This window comes from Photinus pyralis, unplaced genomic scaffold, assembly GCF_008802855.1.
Source record: "Photinus pyralis isolate 1611_PpyrPB1 unplaced genomic scaffold, Ppyr1.3 Ppyr1.4_LG1, whole genome shotgun sequence".
Classification (NCBI taxonomy): domain Eukaryota; kingdom Metazoa; phylum Arthropoda; class Insecta; order Coleoptera; family Lampyridae; genus Photinus; species Photinus pyralis.
This window is the reverse complement of record NW_022170249.1, coordinates 17,330,657-17,352,384: the sequence shown is the minus strand read 5'-3', so window position 1 is coordinate 17,352,384 and position 21,728 is coordinate 17,330,657. Positions and strand designations below refer to the sequence as shown.

At 34.8% G+C, this 21,728-nt stretch overlaps 1 protein-coding gene across 4 annotated transcripts in view; it reads right to left on the bottom strand.

The window, feature by feature from the left end:
• Positions 1-12,575: 12,575 nt before the first annotated feature.
• LOC116160122 overlaps positions 12,576-21,728 on the bottom strand; it is a 33,654-nt gene continuing 24,501 nt past the window's right edge. The window contains exons 1-3 of one of the 4 annotated variants that reach the window (XR_004143144.1): positions 13,397-13,553; positions 12,984-13,151; positions 12,889-12,937 (exon numbers count right to left, since the gene is read on the bottom strand). Coding sequence is in view for 3 of the 4 variants with exons in the window: in XM_031473262.1 (XP_031329122.1) it covers positions 12,819-12,937; positions 12,984-13,151 (287 nt within the window). In the remaining variant the exon portion in view is untranslated. Of the gene's footprint in view, positions 12,938-12,983; positions 13,152-13,396; positions 13,554-21,728 lie in introns of those variants that run through there. The other 3 variants (XM_031473262.1, XM_031473261.1, XM_031473260.1) reach the window with 3 other exon arrangements.

The following is a 21,728-nucleotide window of genomic DNA, read 5'->3' as shown; positions in this document are numbered from 1 at the left end:
ATGTTTGTATGTGTTTTTGTCTAAACCTAATAGTTGTAAATTGTGGTGTATTGTCTTTGGTATAACTCCAGTAGCACTAAGAATAATGGAAACTATAACAGTAGATTTCATTCTCCATTGCGTCTTAAGCTCGATAGCTATATCGGTGTATTTGCGGTGTTTTTCTGCATGTGTTTTAGTTAAGTTGTTAGTGTTGGGGATGGCAATGTCTATAATACAAATGGATTTTTGTGTTTTATCTATAAGTGTAATGTCTGGTCTATTATTGTGGATAGTTTTTTCTGTGAGTAGTGTCCTGTCCCAATATAATTTGTGTGTGTTGTTTTCGAGTATGATCTGTGGCGTGTATTTGTAGTATGGTGTCGTATCTGTTATGAGATTGTGTTTAAGTGCTAATTTTTGATGTATGATTTTAGCTACCTGATCGTGTCGATGTTTGTATTCAGTTTGTTAAAAACTGTACATTTTCCAACTACTTACAGATACCTTTGCCTACATACATAAAAACCAAAATTTGTTGCATATTTGATTATCCTATATAAATCAGTCTACGTCCTCCGCTACACAGAGCTCTCCGTCCTCGCCCAAATTGCACAAAACACCACCCGCGCACCACTTCAAGACAAAAATGTTTACATCACCATCTGTTAGATGCCATCGGTACTCGGTTAGGATTCTGTTTTTTAATCGCGTTTTATAATTTTTTTAATATCGCGGAACCACATTGTTTTTTGTGTAAACTATATATTGTTTGTATATAGTACTTATAGCTAACACTATCAAAAAGTTTGCTAAATTAATTTCTGGATTGTTGTTTCTGTTTTTGAAAAGTCTATACATATCACTTGGCATTGCTGATTGTCTATTTAATAATTTGCACACTAGTATTTTGACTTGTTTCCACAGTTCATCTGTTAAATTACACTCTACTATTAAGTGCCATGCTGTACCGTCCTCGTTGCACCATAAACAGTTTTTATCTGTAGTTACACCAATTTTGTTAAGAAAAATCATGTCGGCCAGTCTGTTTTTTGCGAAACGCCATGAGGTGACAGCATCGATTCCGAGTGATGGATTTTTAAACATTTCACTCCAACATATTTCCTTTTCGTCCCAATTCCCTTTAAGTTTTTCGGTTTTCCCAGATCCTTCATTCAATTGCATTTCGTACAACAGTCTTCTCGTCTTGGAATTGAGAGTTATCTTTTTTCCTGTTTCTCTCTCGAAATATATTTCTGGGGGCCATTTTCCTGCACCGACTACGCCTACGACATCCGGGAAAGTTACTCCAACTAATTCTTTAAGATCATACATTGAGAACATGTTCTGCTTTACCCTGGGTGTAACTTACCTTTTTAACAATTCCTCCTTCACCTTCCATTTGGTTCCTGTTGTACAGTCTCCGATGTTATTTAGTCCACACTTGTACCATATGTCATTATTAATTAAATTTTTCGCTGTTTGTGGCCACAATTGGCAGTCGCACAGGGGTAGTCGATGTAACGAAGTGTGATAACATTGAAAATTAACGTGATCTAGTAAAGATTATGTCACCCCCGCCATGAGGGAATTAAGTAGCCTCGAATTCCCGTTGCCAATGACAGCGGGAATTCAGACGTTGTTTATTTTGTTTAAAACAAAAATGTTATGTAGTAGTTAAGATACCAGTATGAAATAAATTGAAATTATAGTCGATCATTTTCGTCCAGTGTGCATCTTGAAAACTGTAGGAGTAGTTAGAGCCTCGGACAGACGGACGGACAGAGAAAGTGGCTGCAATAGTGCTAAAAAGTGATGTTTTTGTGAATTCCACTATAGTAACCTAACAAAAAATACCTGGTCTTTAAAGTGGAGGATAATCTGAACCTTTTTGTTTGACAATTTTTACTGTATCTCTAAAAATAAAGTGATGGGGGATATTCAAATATCACCGTAAAAAACACCCTGTATCTTCGAGCCGATTTTAACAAACTAGTTGAAAAGAGCTATGCTTGGATTACAAATCTTATATTTGAAGTTTTGTTAGTTTCACATGTCGCTTCTTTTGTTCTTCCAATTCCTTGCCGTTGAAACGTAGGCCGAAAACCACTATGCGTTATGCGATCATCAAAAATGAGTTGCCCCCTAGCAGTCATTCCAGAAACTTGAAAATATTTTCCAGGTTTTTCTCTTCGCCGTTTGAGTAATAACTTTTTTTCACTACTAGCGTCTGATGACATGATTATTAACCTTTTTTCCACTTGTAAAGTAGACTTTCTCGGCATTTGTTCAAAGTGGTTAATAATGTGGACATTATTAACTAGTAGTCAATAATGAGAACTGTCACGCTGTCACTTTTAGAAAATACAGCCAGAAATTTCGCTAAATAAACGTTTAGACAAGTTCTCTAAAATGAATAATTGCCACCATCCGCCATTTCTAGAGATATTACTTACTTAAAATTATCACATTTTGAAAAAATTCGAACGAAATTACTCTTTGAAAATATCTCAATGACAGAACAATACGGCCTGTTTGACTTGTACTTCTACGTACTTGATTGACATGTAAAATTAAGAAACAGTCAATTCTGTCCAATCGTTCACTTTCATATTCACATATAATATGTTAATTTAGAGGATTTCAAGTGCTAGTAGTGAAAAAAATAGTATATATACCACTGTAGAGAAGTCTATTATTGCCTGAGCACCAAGATTACACCCCTCGGCGCAAGCGCCTCGAGATGTAATCTTGGTGCTCAGGCAATAATACTGTACTTCTCTACCTTGATATATAATGTACTATTTTGTCTCAAGCCTCTTCGATCAATAGGAGCCCAGATACAGTACCTCGCATTCTTAGTTGGCCAGAGTTTCCAACTGGCTGTTCTAACAGTTCTATCGTATAGGGCCAATTCAGTTTCTTAAGGGTTGAGTTCGTTTTTGTGAAAGTGAAACAGAATTCCCTATGTATATTTTATTGGATTTTCGAAATCTACATGAAAATCTACGTCGTTTTATACCACATTTCCCTATACCCAGCATCAAAGGTTTTCAAGTTATTCAAGATTTCTCAAAATTTTTGACGTTTGACTGCCTTTATTTAGTGCTCCATTAACTTAAATTTCAAAAAGTCAAAACAAAATCAACAATACTGACGTGATGCTACTTGCAAATGATTTAAATTTTGATCGCCCTTCTACGGGGTGTGTTAAAACGAATGGTCAATTTCAATAACTTCAAACCGAAAAAGTCCCCTATACCTACCTATATCTGTCATACTTTCCGTTTTATTTTAGATTTTCTAAAACTGTGAACGTTATGCATAATTTTCTTAGGAGGCGCTGAATTGAATGCGTTAGCGGATCTGTTAAACAAATCTTTTTATGGTTATAATTATTGTAATCATTCGTTGTTCATGATAGTTTGTGTCACTAAATTTAACACAAACCCTACTTATTTACTTTATAATGAATACAAAGTTAAATAAAGATGAACTATAATACACCGAAACAGGTCATGATAACAAACGACAAAATAAACTAGTTAAAAGGTCATTATGCAAACATAAATTATCAGAGCGTATTTTTCTTCTAATGGTGGGTTTATATCAATCATTATCATTAATTCTTTACTTCACCAAGCTGAGGACGGTTTCGTTGGTTAGCAACGTGCAATAATCCGTGGTTTCTTATGGCTATTTCTGAATTATTTTTGATAGTGAACAAATGATAGTGATTGTATAAACCCATGTTAATGGCACGAGATCCTTGCCCCATTCTCTTTGGGCGCCCTATCGTCGAAGTTATTAGGCTTCACACAAGTAGTACACTATACTACATGTCAGTTTTTCTCATAGTTAAATTAAAAAGTATCAACAAATACATTGTCAATAATTATAAGTAAGCAGGTTGGCACTCCAATTTTTCACTTTGAGAAAAATACGCTAAAAACGAACATTAATTGAGGTTTTGTTCTACGTGGTCATCGTTTTTTCTTCGATACAATACATAATAGCATCCGTTGGTAATCGCCTCTCCAATTCCTATTCCATTTCATCAAAAGCTTCCCACCCTAACTTCCAGTTCTTCACGAGAAACTATACTGATGTAAAATAATTTTTTTTTATAAGACCCCACACATAAATGTCCAGTGGCATTATATCTGGATCTAGAAGACCAATATCGCGGACCTGTAGGTCTAACCCACGTGTCTTCAAAAATGTTCAAAGACGTAGCGTAGATAGAATGAGCCGGCGCTCCGTCAAGTTGAAACCAATAGGTTTCACAGGATGGTATAATGACATCTACTAACGCATTTATTTCAAGGCCTCCTAAGAAAATTATGCATAACGGACACAATTTTTTAAATAAACCGGAAAGCATAACAGATAGGTAGGTATAGGGAATGTAATAATTGATCAATGTAGAATTTTTTTCGACATGTGAAAGTGCAAAAAAATAAAGTAAAGCTAAAGAAGACTTTTTGAAATTCAATAAATTGAAAACTTTTAAAGACGAGTATAGAGAAATGTGGTATCAAACGACGTCGATTTTCATGTAGATTTCGAAAATGCAATAAAATACGGGGTGTTCTATTTAAAATAAGAAAGTTGCTATCCACATCCGCTGAAACCGGAAGTGAAACGATCATGGTAAGTAATATTTTCTTTGGATATATCACGAAAAACTACGTTGGTACGCAAATTTTCAGATTTAAATTTTCAATGGAAGTCCGAATACTTTTAGGTAACGGTTTGCGTGAAACACCCTGTATAGAGAGTAGGTAGGGTACGATAATGATATTGATTTTTGGCTGCTGTGTTTTCCAGACCGATACCTCGATTTAAAAATTGCTATTTTTTTGGATTAGGTACGTTGCCCGGAATTATCAAAGAAAGTTACTAATTAAGTAAGTTCGTAATTGGGAGACTAGAAATATTCTCAGAGGACGTGAGAAACTGGACTAATTATAGAACCGCTTCTAATCAAGCGAGTTAAACATGATTGTAATCGTGTTTTGGTAATAATATATATATATTATACTAATCATTTCAGTGTAAAAAATATTTAAAAGCAGTTTTTAATAGCACAAGTTTATCGACCTACAAATTCCACTTGCGTGTGTTATTGTCTTCACATATCATCAAGAGTACATTTTGTATTCGTCTCAATCGTTTGTTTACCAAATTTCTGTGAATATATTACTTACACAATCTGAGTTGCCTAAAGTAAATGAAAATACTTCATCTGTCCTTTAAAACATCCATTTTACATGATGAAAGCGCATTTTTTGTAATGCGGATCAGTATTTTATTAGCAAAGTTTAAAATTATCGATCTCACGAGTAATCTAACTACACGAGAGCTTGCACATCTACACCATAGCAGAAAGCTTTTAGTGATAATTTGAAGTCTCTAGCTATTGTAATTGCTGGGACAGCCGGACAGCCAGCCAGCCAGACAACCAGCCATAGTGTAATTTAGTTTGCATCGATGCAAAATCCAAATGGGAAGAAATCGAAATTCTCAATGAACATCCTACATCTGAAAATACCGGAAAACGTTTTCCTTTTTTAACCCTGCTGTTTGGAGGAAACGATAGGCACAAATTGATGATGTGACCCAAGGAAAGCGTGAAACTGTTACTTGTTTTTAATCAGTCATTTGGAACCCCGCCTGTAAATGTTCACGGCGCCTTCCTTCTGTAACGGAGTGTGGATGGCGAATCCAGGATAATGCAATGAAGCCAGTTTTGATGTCACTTCAACTCATCCTTCGTGCTTGCGCCCTCTTCGTGTCTTGGGGCTGCAAAACAAGACTCTGCAAGTATCGGCGGACACTTGACGAAGATGGAGAACTCCTTCCATGCACTCAGAGCTGCGGTTGTATTGTATGGGAAATTGCTACAACAATGGCACCTGCGTGAAGACAGCAACCAAAGCTAGCGACCGTTTCTCCGAAGATGCCCGAATACCACAGAAATACAAAAAAATGTAATTGCGTATTTGTCTGCATAAACTAAAAGTGATAACTACCCGCGTTTTGCCGTATTCCATTTATAAACACATTGGGGGGTGGATATATGTGACGCAAGGGGTTGAAAGAAATTATTATTGCATCTGTATAGCAGTATTTTTCTGCACAAACTAGAAAGTGATAACTACTCGCGCATTGCTTGTTTGTAAAGCTGGACGCAATCTACATTTTTTTTGTATTTCTGTGGTATTCGGGCATCTTCGGAGAAACGGTCGCTATCTTTGGTTGCTGACTTTGAAAGTGATAGGGAGGAAGTCACAATGTTTTAATTTTTAATTACAAAATCAAAGAAAACTTAGGAAACATATTTTCATGTAAAGAAATTAGAACATTTTTTAAACTAAACACTAAACATAGTTTTATTTTCTTTTCGCTGCGATAAAACTATATTTAATTTAAAAAATCTTCTCAATTCTTTGCATCAACTAAATAATGGAGTCATTAAGTCATTAATTTATGTTTTCGTATGGTTTCTTACTTCCCCAATGCCCTGAAATTACGCCGCCAAACCAACTTCTGCCTCTTGGTTCCATAGTTAACATCAGGTGTGTAACATTCGGATTGGTAGCCGCAATTCGCATTTTATTGCTCCGGGCCACCGAAATGGGGGGCCAGTGTAGTAAAAATACAGAAAAAAGTACGACTTTTTCACTGTTTTTGGACTTTCCAGGCGCCATCTGGGTAATTAGGCTCGAGACATACTTAAATACATTTATCATAGAAATAAATATTGGACGCCGACAACAGGCCAGAAAGAAAAAAAAGACGAAAAATGACGAATTTTGCATTTTTAAGCGGCATTTTGGCATTTAGGCCCATAATATGAGCACGAAAGTGTGCCTATAAACGGTGTCGTCGTGTGTACTAGATGTGATTCTACTCGTAAAGTACCCAAAACGTTCAGCGACGTGCCTTGGGGGCTCGACATACCCGAAAAACGGCAATTTAGACCGCCGTCTTAGATTTAAGGGCTTAAATCGGGTGTGGCAACAGGGCGCATCGTTTTCAGCGGGGTCGAATTAGTCAAGAACCTCCTGTTACCAGTTTGTAGCACAAAACGCCGTTAGACACTATTTAGAGAGCCTGTTTCAAAAATGTCTTCCTGACTATATACCTGGAATAAGCTTAAGTATAAGGTATAGAGAAAATTAAATCCACGTGTACTAACTTTTATAACAATTGCCTTTATGTTTATGGTGATGTATTAGAACATGATACAGGACAAACGCTTTTTTCTGTATTAGAATGATACGGAGGACCGTATCTGGCCGTTCCAAGTTGCGCTACAAGCGAAATAAATATTTTTTAGGCTATCATCACAAAAACGTTGATTTTGTGGTCGCTTTTGCGGCCATAAAGTTTCACTTTATTGTACGCTTCTGTCAAACTTTACTTTATTGTACACATCTGTCAAACTGTACTTATTTGAAACTGATGTGTGAGAAACAGTAATCTGTTTGATACAAAGCGAGATACAAAGCGTCTATCTGGTCTCGCCCCATCAAGGATTGGGCCATCCACGTGCGTTTTTTTCATTTTCGGACTTGTAGGAATGTTTCACACTATTTTGCATAATCACAATGTTCACATTTAAAATGATAGTTTGACGTTTCAATCTTTGCTGCTTGCAGACCTTTTTGAAGTGTAGAACCAAAACATGAGGAAGATGTTATTGCTTACATTATTATACGAAGAAATCACCAGCAATTAACCGAGAACACAAGTAGCTACCTATAGGTACCTACCATCAAAGTAGGTAATCAGGTTTCTAATAATTGTACAGCATGTTAACTATAAGGTCTTGGAAGCCACAGTTACGAAGGACCTATTGCATTTGACATTATTAAAATCTTGTGCAACGGAGGAAGTTGCGATTGTACTTTTACTCTCAAACGCCTCCTCTTATATCATACGTATATGACTTAGGGTCGCAACGCTTATGCAGCTTCCAAAATTTCATTTGGGGTATCTGAACTGTCGCTATCACCCATTTTGATACGCACAAAACACACGCAAAGATGCTAATTATAATTACATATGACAGGAAATGCTTTGTTTTTAATTGTCTAAGATAACTATGATTTTCAGAAAAAATATGTTTATGAGCAAATTTTTGAATTTTTTTTTGATGATCGCCTAAAAAATGTTGTGTGCACCTTGGCCAAAAGTGATTTGTTAGGCCTCATCTGAATTGCGGCCTCGGCTACCGCCTCGGCCGCAAACAGCAGCTTCGGCCAAAAAAAATCACTTTTACGGCCTTGGTACACAAATAACTATTAATTACTTCATATTTACGGATTTAAACATACCATTAACATAAGCAATACTGGCCGTAAAGTAATCGGGCTTTTTAATTGTGTAGCCGGTTAATTTTTGTACATTTACTTACAGGTTGTTACGAGAATAATACGGAGCAATAATCCCTATTTTTGTTGATATAGCAAAAAGCAAAGGAGTACATAGGTGTTAAGGTACTATTGAAACGATTCGGACGATCCGAGATTAATTTGGTCATAAATAAAATACTCTGCAGGGTGTTTTTGTGGGACTGAATACCATATTGCTAATTTTTACGGTTTCAACGAAAATGTAGTAGGTATATTTTTGAATAAGTAATCAAAACTTAGCTCCTGTCAGACTCCTAAGGTAAACTTTGTTATCGTAACGTATCAAAAAACCATTCACAAATAACAATGTATTTTATTAAAATTTAAAACTTGTGAAAACCCTAGTGTTCATTCAAGTAACATGGTTTTTATAGGTACTTACCCGAGATATTATACTCATCATCATCACTAACTGAATAAAATTGTTGCGAATACAATAGCTGCTTTTACTTTAATGATCCACATCGTAATACGATACTTTTATTACTTACAACACTTCTAGTTCAGTCAAATTAGCTCAAAAAGTAGTACTCAACGAGACCAAGTGTACCTATTCTATGTAAAAAAATCCGCTGAGCCCGAAAATCATAGTCCCCCTGGCCGGAAACTCCCGGAACATATTGTTATAAGCAAAAAACGAAGAAAAAAAGGAGAAAATGTCGTTTTTTTTGCATTTGACTTCCAATATATTGCTCTCTAAGGGAAAAAAATGAAGAGTAATGAATTTGTTTGAAATCGAATTTTCCATAAGATACAGTTGGTATTGAATCTTCATTTTCAAATAATATTGTGCTTTACGGAAAAATATGAAAAAGGAATCCCGAAAATTAGTAATCTGTTTTTATTAAGTAAAATTCACCCGATCTATTCGAAAATCCGTATTTGGTCACTTCTTTTGATGACAAAACAATATGACAAACCCGATCCCCATAGGTATCATAGTCATTGATTAATTAAATAAACAAATTGAAAAATCGATGCATTGTCTTGCACACTGGGCGATTCCTAGAGCGTTCTCAATTTTTTTACATTTAGTGAATCCCAAAACAACCCTTTTCAACAATTGACCCAATGATGATTTTTGTAAATCGACGGACTGCGGAATGTTTTTTTCAAAATCCGAAGAATTTTCTTAGTTAACAAATAGAATCGTTTCCAAAATTCAACAAGAATGGTAAATCTATAATAGGCGAATGGAAAGCTCTAGGATCGACCTACATTAAAAAAAAATACGTCCAAATCCGATAGTTCGCGAGAATCAGCTTTTGACGTTGGACTTGTTTTCGAGACAACCAAAAATGATTTTGCAAATCGGGTCGCGTCGAACGATTCTTTAAAGGGTGAACTTTTTTATGGTTCTATTTGACCAAAATGTATGATTTGTATTAATCAGGGTGCCAAGGGCCTATTATATAGTTACCTTTCTTGTTATATTTCGGGAGTTATTAGTTAACTAAAAAAATTCCACAGTTCGTCGATTTGCAAGAATCATCAGGACAATGTTTGGAAATGGTTGTCTTAGGGTTCCATCATCTGTAAAAAAATTGAGAACGCTCTGGGGGTCACCCAATTTGAAAGACGAAGCATCGTATTTTTAATTTGTTTATTTAATTAATCGATGACTATGAAACTTATGGTGATCGCTTTTGTCATATTGTTTTGTTATCAAAAGTAGTGGCCAAATACGGATTTTCAAAAAGATCGGATGAATTATACTTAGTAATAATAGATAGTTAACTTTCGGGATTACCTTATTATATGTTTCCATATAAAACAAAAACCTTTGCAAATGAACGTTCCATACCAAAATTCGATTCTAAACAAATTCATTTCTATTCATTTCTCTCAGAGCAATAGTTAACGAGATAATTGTAGTCAAATGCGAAAAGAAACGACATTTTGCCATTTTTTCTTCGTTTTTTGTTTATAACAATATGATCCGGGAGTTTCCGGCCAGGGGGACTATGATTTTCGGATTCAGCGGATTTTTTTACATAGGATACACTCAGGGTTCGCAACTGATTTTAGCAAAAAAATAGAGACTTGGTCTCTATATACATATTTAAAAATAGAGACCGTTTAGGGACCTTCGAGAACCAATTTCCATTCAAAATTAAGCAAAAAATATTTATTTTGTAATAGATGGGATACATAAACGGCAATATATCTAAAAAAAGTAACCGTTACAAAGTAACTGCACAAACGTTGCAATTTTAATAACATTTTAAACAACGTAACAACATAAAATGGATACATTCTTAAAATACTTATTACCGCAGCAATTGAGAAGGTACTGCAAATCATGAAAAACACCTTCTCGTCGTTAAATTTTCGACCCCAACATTCTACAACTTTGCCATTAATATCTAGCTTCTTACATTACTCAGTTTGAAATTTACACTTTCCCATTTTGTTTTATTTTATTATAAAAAACCTATTTCTGTATGTTGTTAGATCAATCAAGAATTAAACAAAACTTAGGCCCATCACCTCTGAATAACCAGGCCAGACTAGTAAATAAGCGAAAATAAAATACAAACCAAACAGTGAAACTTGAACCAACTTCTCAACATTCTCAGCGCGCAAAGTTGTCAAAACAAAACAAACTTTTTCCTAGAATTCTGCCAAATACTTTCAAAAACAGCATCTCAGGAAATAATTCGTGGGGGGGGGGGGGGGGGCTCTTTTAGACAGCGAAATTTGATGGCCGTCTGGCACACCTTCAAGGTATAGGCTACCTACTGCAAAAAATTCCAGGACTCTAGGAATATTCCCCTAGAAGTAGTTCGAAACGGCAGAAGTGGGTCTGGACGGACAGACGGACAAAACGCAAACAATAGCACATTTTTTTTAATTCTTAAAAAATGCGCTAAAAATGTACAGTAAAATTTCTGCGGTTTATCAATTATGAATTATACATGTTTAACATGCAAAATTTAGAGACTTTAGAGACCAAATATGAAAAATAGAGACTTTTAGAGACCATCATTGAAAAAAGAGACCAATGTCTAAAAAAGAGACCATTTGCGAACCCTGCTGACACTTTGTTTCGTTGAGTGAAATGACAACATCCAGCCCAAACCGTAATTTGACTGGACTATTTTGCGGTCTGCCGTGTGTTGCGCCACTAATCTATACCAGAGTTTCCTTGTATACTCTTTGTCTGTACCGATTTTATCAAATGTAACGGTCTCCAAAATAAGATGCCATTAGTAAAGTAAACCAATGAACGGAAAATTATCAAAAAATTTTAAAGTATCTTGAATGTACACTCTGTACATCTAATTTTCATTTTTATATGGGTTTGTGTAACGTGTTGAAATGTATGCTCCAATCACCATACCTATGTAAACAATAACAATGTAAAACGTCAACTAGAGAATTAATACAAAAACTAAAAAAAAATCAGTTTACAGTAAATACTTAAGTAACATGAGAGAACCCAACTTACTGTAGTAGCATAGAGTAAACTACGTTGTTTACTCTATGGTAGTAGTCTACTATAGTTCTCTCACGAACCAACCTAAAGCGAGAACGGTCTTTTGGAGAAAACGAAAATACTTTTTTTTCACTACTAGCGTCTGATGACATGATTATTAACCTTTTTTCCACTTGTAAAGTAGGCTTTCTCGGCATTTGTTCAAAGTGGTTAATAATGTGGGCATTATTAACTAGTAGTCAATAATGAGAACTGTCACGCTGTCACTTTTAGAAAACACAACCCGAAATTTCGCTCAATGAACGTTTAGACAGGTTCTCTAAAACGAATAATTGCCACCATTCGCAATTTCCAGAGAAATTACATACCTAAAATTATCACATTTTGAAAAAATTCGAACCAAATTACTCTTTGAAAAATCTCAATGACAGAACAAAATACGGCCTGTTTGACTTGTACTTCCACGTACTTGATTGACATGTTAAATTAAGAAACAAAAAATTCTGTCCAACCGTTCACTTTCTTATCAATATATGTTTAGAGGATTTCAAGTGCTAGTAGTGAAAAAAATAGTATATATACCACGGTAGAGAAGTCTATTATTGCCTTCGCACCTTACACCCCTCGGCGCAAGCGCCTCGAGATGTAATCTTGGTGCTCAGGCAATAATAGTGGACTTCTCTACCTTGATATATAATGTACTATTACTTATCTCGCTAGTGTGTTTATTGTCATCCTTGGTATTGCGTCACCGTACAGTCAAAAGATCTAGTGTGTAAGCTGTTCGTGATTCTAAAATAGTATATTACAAAAAATCATTTGACATTTACAGAGTAGGTATACGTTCAACAAACACTGCAAGATCAACAAAAATCTAATCATAGCATTCATTAAACCGCATATGGCGCACTTAAAGTATACTTATAAATTATATATCACATACGAAATCGGTAACAGTAATAAATATACCCCGAACCTTAACTGGGGCTTGGATCTTGATTTGTTCTACTACTCGAAGCTGCATGGACCGCGGGTGTGTTACTTTTAGGAGCAGTCATACAAACCGCTTGCTCATATGACGGTAATTCAACTGAAACTTAATTATCAAGTTTGCGTATGCCACTTAATAAAAAGCATCTTACTTTCAGAATACGGTGGAGGTGGGACGCGATCTTTTTGCTGCATTCTTGCAGATTCCGTCAATATAAAGGAATCTACTGAAACATTGCTGTTATGGGTGGGCCATCTTTGGTTATCGGTACTGTTTTCATGGTTCATCTGTCCTGATACACTCCAAATGGTTTGTTGAGCTGAAACAATAGACGAGATTAAATTTCACAGAAAGTACAGCCGACATTAAAATAACTAAGAAATTGGAGGAGGGAGTATTAACTAGTCATCGATCTGTATTGCACTTTTCTCCATTTGTCAGATTGAGCTCATACTGATTCTCAAGGAATACGCCATCTGATAGTCGGGTATCAAAATACAATGACTGACACAGTGCTTTGTATGGTAATGATACCTTCCTATATGAAGAAAAAGCATCGCTTACGGTAAAGTTTTATCCACACTTTTCTAATAACGCCAGATGCACAATATATAGTTAGTACACTAAACACTACTAAAAATGTAAAAATGCCAATGACAACGGTAGTTTCCATAATAACAATTAACACGATCATATAGCAATTGTAACTTGGAGGCCCTAAACGATAGGGGCTTATCTGATAAGATTAAAATATTGCTCCATGTTTTGCAATTATTGACGGAATTTATTTCATCTATTGAAATCCGAGGTCAATTGCAGTTGGTGAGCATTATATTACCTTACTGTCAACCAGTAAGTACTGTTCACGAAGCCCCTAATCTAAATCATTAAATAGAATTGTGAATTCACAGTGGTATGACTGGATTTATATTATCTAAAGGAGTGTACACGGAAAAAACAATGACAAACAAAATATACCTAATAAGGGAGCTCAATGGACTAATAATTATTCTAAATGTTGATCCTAAAAATTCACTAAGGGCATAATTTTAACATAATTATACCCCTCTTGCCAAGAGAAATTAGAAACCAAACTTACAGCGTCGATCCGAACGAACAGTTGCCGCCCTTTTCCAACACACATAGCACGTCCATCGTATAAACACATACAAAAAACAGCTACCCACCAAAATAATTGCAACCTCAAATGCGTTAAGCATTATTAGCACCTAAAAAACTTGCACTATCTAGTACTGAATGCGGACGATTTTAATAAAATGGGTAGTAGGTATATCAAAGTACTTACCGATGTTCAGATAACATTATCATTAAACGCTATGTTCATATCTATTGGTTCTAGCTGAGTTCTTTATATCCTAACTCTAAAAGGTATTTGACTTACCCTTAACCATATCGTTCATTACTTTCCATCTAACAAACCCGTATACTGCCATTGTTAATAAAATGGCAAACACAAATATCAATAGTGGTGTAAGCGACATGGCGAAATGGAAGTGAAAGGTTTGGGTGTTCGCGATATATAAACGTTTGTAGTCGATTAGATAATAGTGATTATTAATAGAAGTATGACGAAAAGAAATCTTTAATTGTACACCTAGATCTCGAAAAAAGATCTTGGTTTCCTTGGAAACGGGGCAACCGGGTATACCGTTATTATTATTGTCCAGGAGCCTCTCTTGCAGATAGAGTAGATACGTTGTGCTTTGTCAGATTATATAGTTGCTTCTGAAATGATGCTTTTCTTACATTTCACATTATTCAATTTGCATAGCAAACGAAAAGCATCTAGCTAGAAAATTCTAGTCAGCATATCATACTTTCTAGAAAGTATACACGTCATATGCTACTTCATCCCTTATCCCCGGTGAGAGTGACTTATCCTTTATCGACTTGATGACCAAGAATAAAATCTAGTGTAAATTACGTTCAGAATTATAGAATTTCTAAAAAATACAAATTCTCACTTTTTGTCAGAGCTGCCCACACATTAGTACTGAAAAAATATAAAATATTAGGGTGACTAAAATATCGAAAATGAATCATAAGCGGTAAGAGGGTTGAAGAGTGTACCGTGTGCGGACTATGAGGAATGCAATAGTTGAAACTACTGCTGAAGGTAGAAAAAGACAGGCAATTGACAGAGGTGAAACGAACGTGTAAGATTAAGTATTCTTTGGTGTAAGCTCAAAATAAGTTTCAATTAAACCTAAAAAAATGTTTATATAAAAGAATTTTAATTTTGTGTATTATTTATTTCCTAAGTATACCTATAATTAATACTGAATACCGAAGCCACAGAACCGAAACCGCTACAGAAACCCCTACAAAATAATTCTACCTAAATAGTGGAGAACCGGAATCTATATTTCATAGGGGTTCCAACCCCTGGTTTTACACTGGTTCGATGTGACTTTCCTGGTAATTCTATTCGCCAGGAATTAATAACATCTATGTTCTTGGCGTGGATTGTTCTTCAACTAAAAAACGTGAACATTTTTCTAGTGTATGTAATTTTTTAATTCACGAGCGAACTGTAGCAAAGCGAATAGAATAGATTACTAACTTAAGAACACGGTTGCACTTTACACAGTAAAACGTCTTGTCGTGTAGTGTTGAAAATGCGAAGTATTTTCGTGTATATCATTACACATCTTGTACGATTTACCCATCGCATTTGTGACAAATCATTTAAAGTTTACACTATTCGTAATCATATTCGATTTGGTGTAAAGTGATTAATGCCCCCCAAAATATACTGATGCATATATAAAGTACCTAGATGTTGATAAACGTATAAGGTAACTAGATATTAATATATTATAAGATTGTAACTGCCTTGATAAAACTGCTTATCTAAAATACTGTGAAAATTTAATTTGGAAGCAATTTTTCTTAAAACCCGGTGCTTGTCGTGGAGAAACTGTCAAAGGTTGGCCTTTAGGAGAGCTCCTTTTTATAGACCGACGACACCAGGAACGACACTGATGTAATCTTAGATGAAGAAATGTTACTTTCTGGATGCTATAATATACTGCCTGAACAGTGAACACCCAGTATACTTTTAGTAGGGGAGCTAGCCCGAAATCCACTGAACGCGAATGATCAAAATTTTAACCGATAGAGTTCCACTTTGGCCTATCCGGGTATGCTCAAATCTAATAAATATACCGGATAACCTCAGCTACGTCTATGGATATCATACTTCTTGCTACCGTCGTTATACAGTAGTGAAAAAAACTGCTATTGAAAAGTATAATAATCTTTCCGAAGAAGTCCCTTCTGAACCACATGTGCTAAGTACGGAATCAGATAAAGATGAGACTCGCGGTTCTGGTGAGAGCATGTTAACTAAAGAAGATTTAGTTAAACCATTAACATCGAACACAACTGACCTATTTAAAAATGTATGTCTCTTCTATTCTGCAATAAGAAATATTTTTGTGATAATCAAAAAAATTATGGGCTTATTAGCGTTGCCACGCAGAAGATGCAAATTAGCATATTATCTTGAATATCAGTGCTCTTCTTCATCTTTAATCAGCCAAATTATTCTCGATGGACAACAAGATTCCACGACAATGTATTAGACATAGAAACAAAGTACCCTAACTACAACAGTCAATTGGTAATTGGTTTATTTTCAATTAAACGAACTAATAAACCGTTTTCCCGATCACCAATAGATTTAAGTCTCGAGCAGACCATAAATGCAAATGCTGCACGACGATCAGGAGTAACTTCCATAACGAATTCTGTGGAAGCTCGGAAAAGATGGACACTTAGTCATTCAGTATAAGAACTTCAATCGTGACACAAACGTTTGAAGATGCAGGTTGCAATAAAAAGGAAGATATTTCAGCCGATAAAAAAAGACAAGAAGGCATTAAATTCACTAATAACTACTATAGAGGATTTCATGAATCCTTTTTCAGATGTACCGAAAGATCAATTGTTTAATATTGCCACTGGAAAGGCCACCTCCAATCAAGCAGAAAAGTTCCTTTTGAATATTATAATAATAATAATAATATTTATTCAAACCACTTTACAATAAATATAATTTTGTTTGTGGCAAGTCAAGAGAGACAAATACAAGTATAAGACAAACGTAATGACATACAATACATACAACATACAGGACTAGTTGACTGCATGGAGGCCCAATCCAAGTACTCTATAGTTGAGTAGAATGCATGTGAGATAAGAACTTTTTTTAGGGAAGATTTGAATTGGGATAGTTTCAAGGTTTTAAAGATTGCCGGAAGTTTATTATATAATTGAATGTTAATTGAATTGTTAGATGAGAGTTTGAGTCTATGTTTATGTAATACTAAGAGATTTGATGATCTTGTGTTGTGATTATGAATATTTGCGACTTTTTGGAATCAAATGGTTTTATACGTACAATTTTCACCCCAACACGCGGTGTGCACTGTTTAGACAATATATTTGTTAACTTTTCCACTTCTAATTATCGTGCTTCGACACTAAATACAGGTTTATCCGATCATCTAGGTCAACAAATTGAACTTGTAAGTGCATCGAAAGGAAATGTAGTGTGTGCAAAGAACTTGTATCGTCCTTTGACTAGGTCGGGGATGCAAGACTTCTTTAAAAAACTCTCAAACTGTGATTGGAAGACTATTGTTCGTTCAGAACACAAAAATTTTAATAGTACGTTTAAGAACTTTCACGATATTATTTATGATTTTTACATTGCTAGTTTCCCAATTAGAAATACAACTAAAAAAAATGATGGCAAGGTCGTAAACTGGTTTTCGCAAAACCTATCTCGTTTAAGAGATCATTTACAACTCATTAGTGAATTGTATAACAGGTACCGCTCTCAGAACCTTTATGACCTAAAGAAATCCTTATCTTTAACTTATAAAAAGGAAATAAGATCGGCTAAAATGAAAGCAAATGATACGTTTATTAAAAACTCCTGCAATCCCACTAAAGCGATGTGGACAGTAATCAATTCACAACGAAATTGTAATATTGTACCTCAATCCAATTTATCTTGCAATGAATTTAATATGTATTTTGCTAATATCGTAGACAACATTTTAGCCAATTTACCCAGTAGGAACACCGACTCCATGAACTATTGTAAACTAAACTCCTCTCATACGACCTTTGATTTTAAAAATGTATCCCAAGTTGAAATTCGCGACGCAGTAACCAGTCTGAGAAATAGTCATTCCAGGGATATTTACGGTCTAAGCATTCAGTTGATTAAACTCAATATTAATTCCCTTGTCTACCCACTAACCAAGTTAGTCAATACTATCATTGGCACAGGAGTCTTTCCAGATATAATGAAGGTAGCTTTAGTACTTCCCCTGTATAAAAACGGTTCCAACGATATGAATAATGTAAGTAACTACCGACCGATATCTATTTTACCCATATTCAGTAAAGTCATAGAGAAGATCTTATACAAACAGCTTATAAGCTTTTTTGAAATAAACAATCTGTTTTATCGGCATCAATATGGTTTTAGGAAGGGAAAAAGCACTTCAGATGCAGTTATTACCTTTATCAACAATGCACTAGAATGTTTTGAGGATGGTCGTCACATGGTTGCTGCCTTTGTGGATCTCTCCAAGGCTTTTGATTGTGTGTCTCATAAAATCTTAGTGAACAAGCTCAAGGAAGCCTACAAATTTGGCAACACCAGTGCACAGCTGGTTAAATCATATGTCACCGATACCAATGCGTACGTTACGGTCACTCCCTATCTGATAGACTGCCAATAAAACATGGTGTGCCGCAAGGGTCAATCCTTGGCCCCATATTGTTTCTTATCTATATTAATGACATGCCCTTGACCCTACCCGCTGATGTTGGGTGCATACTGTATGCTGACGACGCTACTTTGATGTGTAGCAGCCCTGATATCAACTATGCGAAACGTCAAATTCAACTTACATTGAACATGTTACAAAATGGTGCACTGATAATAACCTGATGCTCAATACGGATAAGACAGTGATCATGCCGCTAACCCTGAAAAGAGGAATTGAGGTCCTTGTTACCAATAAAATGTCATTATTGGGCTGTACGATAGACAGCAAATTAAATTTTAATTACCACTGTGATCATCTAACAAAAAAAATTAATACAGCTATTTTTTAATGTTACGATTGCGGAATAGTACATCAACAAGGATTGTCAAAACAGCATACTATGCTCTCATCCAAAGCATCCTCTTATACGCAATATTAGCATGGGGACGTACTTCACATTGGCGATGCATGTTTAGATTGCAGCGCCGAGCCATCAGAATTATAGCTGGGTTGAAATACAGGGAGGATTGCAAGAAGGCTTTTATTGAACTGAACATTCTTACTTTTCCTTGCATGTTCATTTTCGAAGCAATTTGTTATGCTAAGCAGAACTTATCAATGGCAAAAAAACAATGTAACGTACACGATCACGATACTAGGCTTAAGCATAACATTCGAACTAAGTACTGCAGGTTGTCAAAAACACAGGATGGTGTAGTCCACCAATCTCAACTTCTTACAACAGCCTTCCTAATAATATAAGATCTATGCCCATTGGAGCTCTTAAGTCACGCCTCAAAACATTTCTTTCAAAACATGCTTTTTATTGTCAGGAAGAGTTCATGAAAAACTGTTATGCGATATAATATGTAAAATTGTACTCTGTTATCCTCTTCTGTTAGTTAGTCTCTGAATGTATCTTTGTATTTTGTTTGTAATATTTTTTTTTCCAATGACGACCGTAAGTGTACCCACACGGATAACGGTATAATAAATATTATTATTATTATTATTATTATCCGAGTGTTTTTGATACGATGATATGATATTGAATAAATCGGGACTAAATTAGTACGTGACAGATTTATTCAAGAATGTGTATTGGATCCTTGGTTTGAGAAGCCTATAAAAAAAGTGGAGGTTCATACTTTTGCCAACGAAGGTATTAAATACTCAATTAAACACAAAGAAACTAAACGTGAACTTAAATTTGAAAGAGATTTAATGAGTAAACTTTTGCTGTTATCAATAAATAATAAGCTAGACCTAGAATTAGTGATGACTTATCTCTTAACGCCTGTTCCTTTATCGCTTTCTTTGTAACCTCGATGGAAGCATGATAAAAACAACAAATCAACACTTCTTCAAATTTTAGAAAAAGTTTACAAAAACCCTGAAGAGCCACAATTAGTTGATGCCACGATCATTGATGGATATTTTTTTACACTTTAGATTAAACCAAAATTTCAAGGTTTGGCAAGATTTATCCGATCTAAATTATGTGGTTATAATGGAAATGAAATACACTTGATATTTGACAAAATTATTAATCATTCGTTAAAAGATGCTAAACGTGATCGAAGAATTGTAAGTGGTAACAGAACTACTGAAAATTATAGCGAGTAAGTATGCATTTTTATGATTTTCGAACGTTTTAAGTATTTTTTTTGCAGGAAACGTGGTGTATTAGTCAGAATATACTATCGGCTTTGAGCCATTTCGCTTTCAGTAATTCAGTAATGTTTATTGTTCAACAGATTAGTAATCCATAAATGAACAATTATAAAAGTAAATATAGAGGCGTATACATACATTATTATTAAATAATTATAAAAAAAAGTAAAATAAAAAAAAAGATAAATGGAATATAATTGTTACAAATTAGTAAGAAAAGTAAACAAACAATAACAGAAAAGGGTATGTGTATATAATGGTACACGTAATGTTGCAAAGTAGAAAGCAATTCTATGAATGAAGGCAAAATAATAATTACAAAACTCTGTTAATTAAAAATAGAACTTAAAACATTCGATAAAGAATTATAATTAATGTCACAGTTCTGACAATACATATTATAATTACATGCCATTATTAAAGATGAATAAAGAACAATATAAGTTCAGATTCTATTTCTGAAAGCTTGATAATATCAAGAAACCAATACTTTTTTTTTGAATTTTCAGATTTATCGAGACACATTACTTTTTTCACTAAAAACTCCACTATTTGTTTATGTGCGCCATTTTGTTTTTCGATAAATTCCGTTTCAGATTCAGAATCAATGACATCAAAATATAAAGTAACCAATTTCTGGATGAGAAAAGTTCTGAAAATGACCAATTTTTTTGGAAAAAATCCATTTTTTTGAGTTTTTTGGTAATTGCACATTTGCACACATTTTGACTTTTAAACTTGTTAGAGGAATCGATTAAATTGACGGGTTCTACCGCCAACTATTCACATACTAATTATGTCCTAATAAATTCACTTTTTCTTCTTGACTCCATTTACAGGAGTACAAAAAAAATAGCGTATATACCACAGGACTAAAGTGCGGAAGTGCGGCCTAATCCCTGAGGATTAAAACACACACCAAGGGACTTGGTACATAATATACTATTACGTCGAGGAAAACGCCTTCAATGAGAGAAATTAAAACAGCCAGTCAAGGATAAATTAATTAAGCGCACCGATATATTTTTACGTAACAAAGAACTGTTTTTAAAATTGAGTATAAGTTATCCCAACGCTAATGAAACCAACGGTAAATGAACTTTGTCGTTGAAGCTCGTTACGATAAGATGGTGATAAACTTAAGCATTTAAAAAATTCACTAGTAAAAGCAAGGTGTAAAATTTTGAGTTGGTGAAAGTTCCTTCTTTTGTGTTCGAAAAGAAAAGTTTAGGACCATAAGATAAGTTAGTTACAAATTACCCCCAAACTTTATCACTAAAGTGGGTATTCTCATACGTACTAAATATTTTATTTTTTATTATTTACAGCCCTTCGATTTTTGACCGACGAGTTATAGACCGGGGGATAATGACAGATTTTCGGACGTGATTTCTTACAGTATGCCTCTT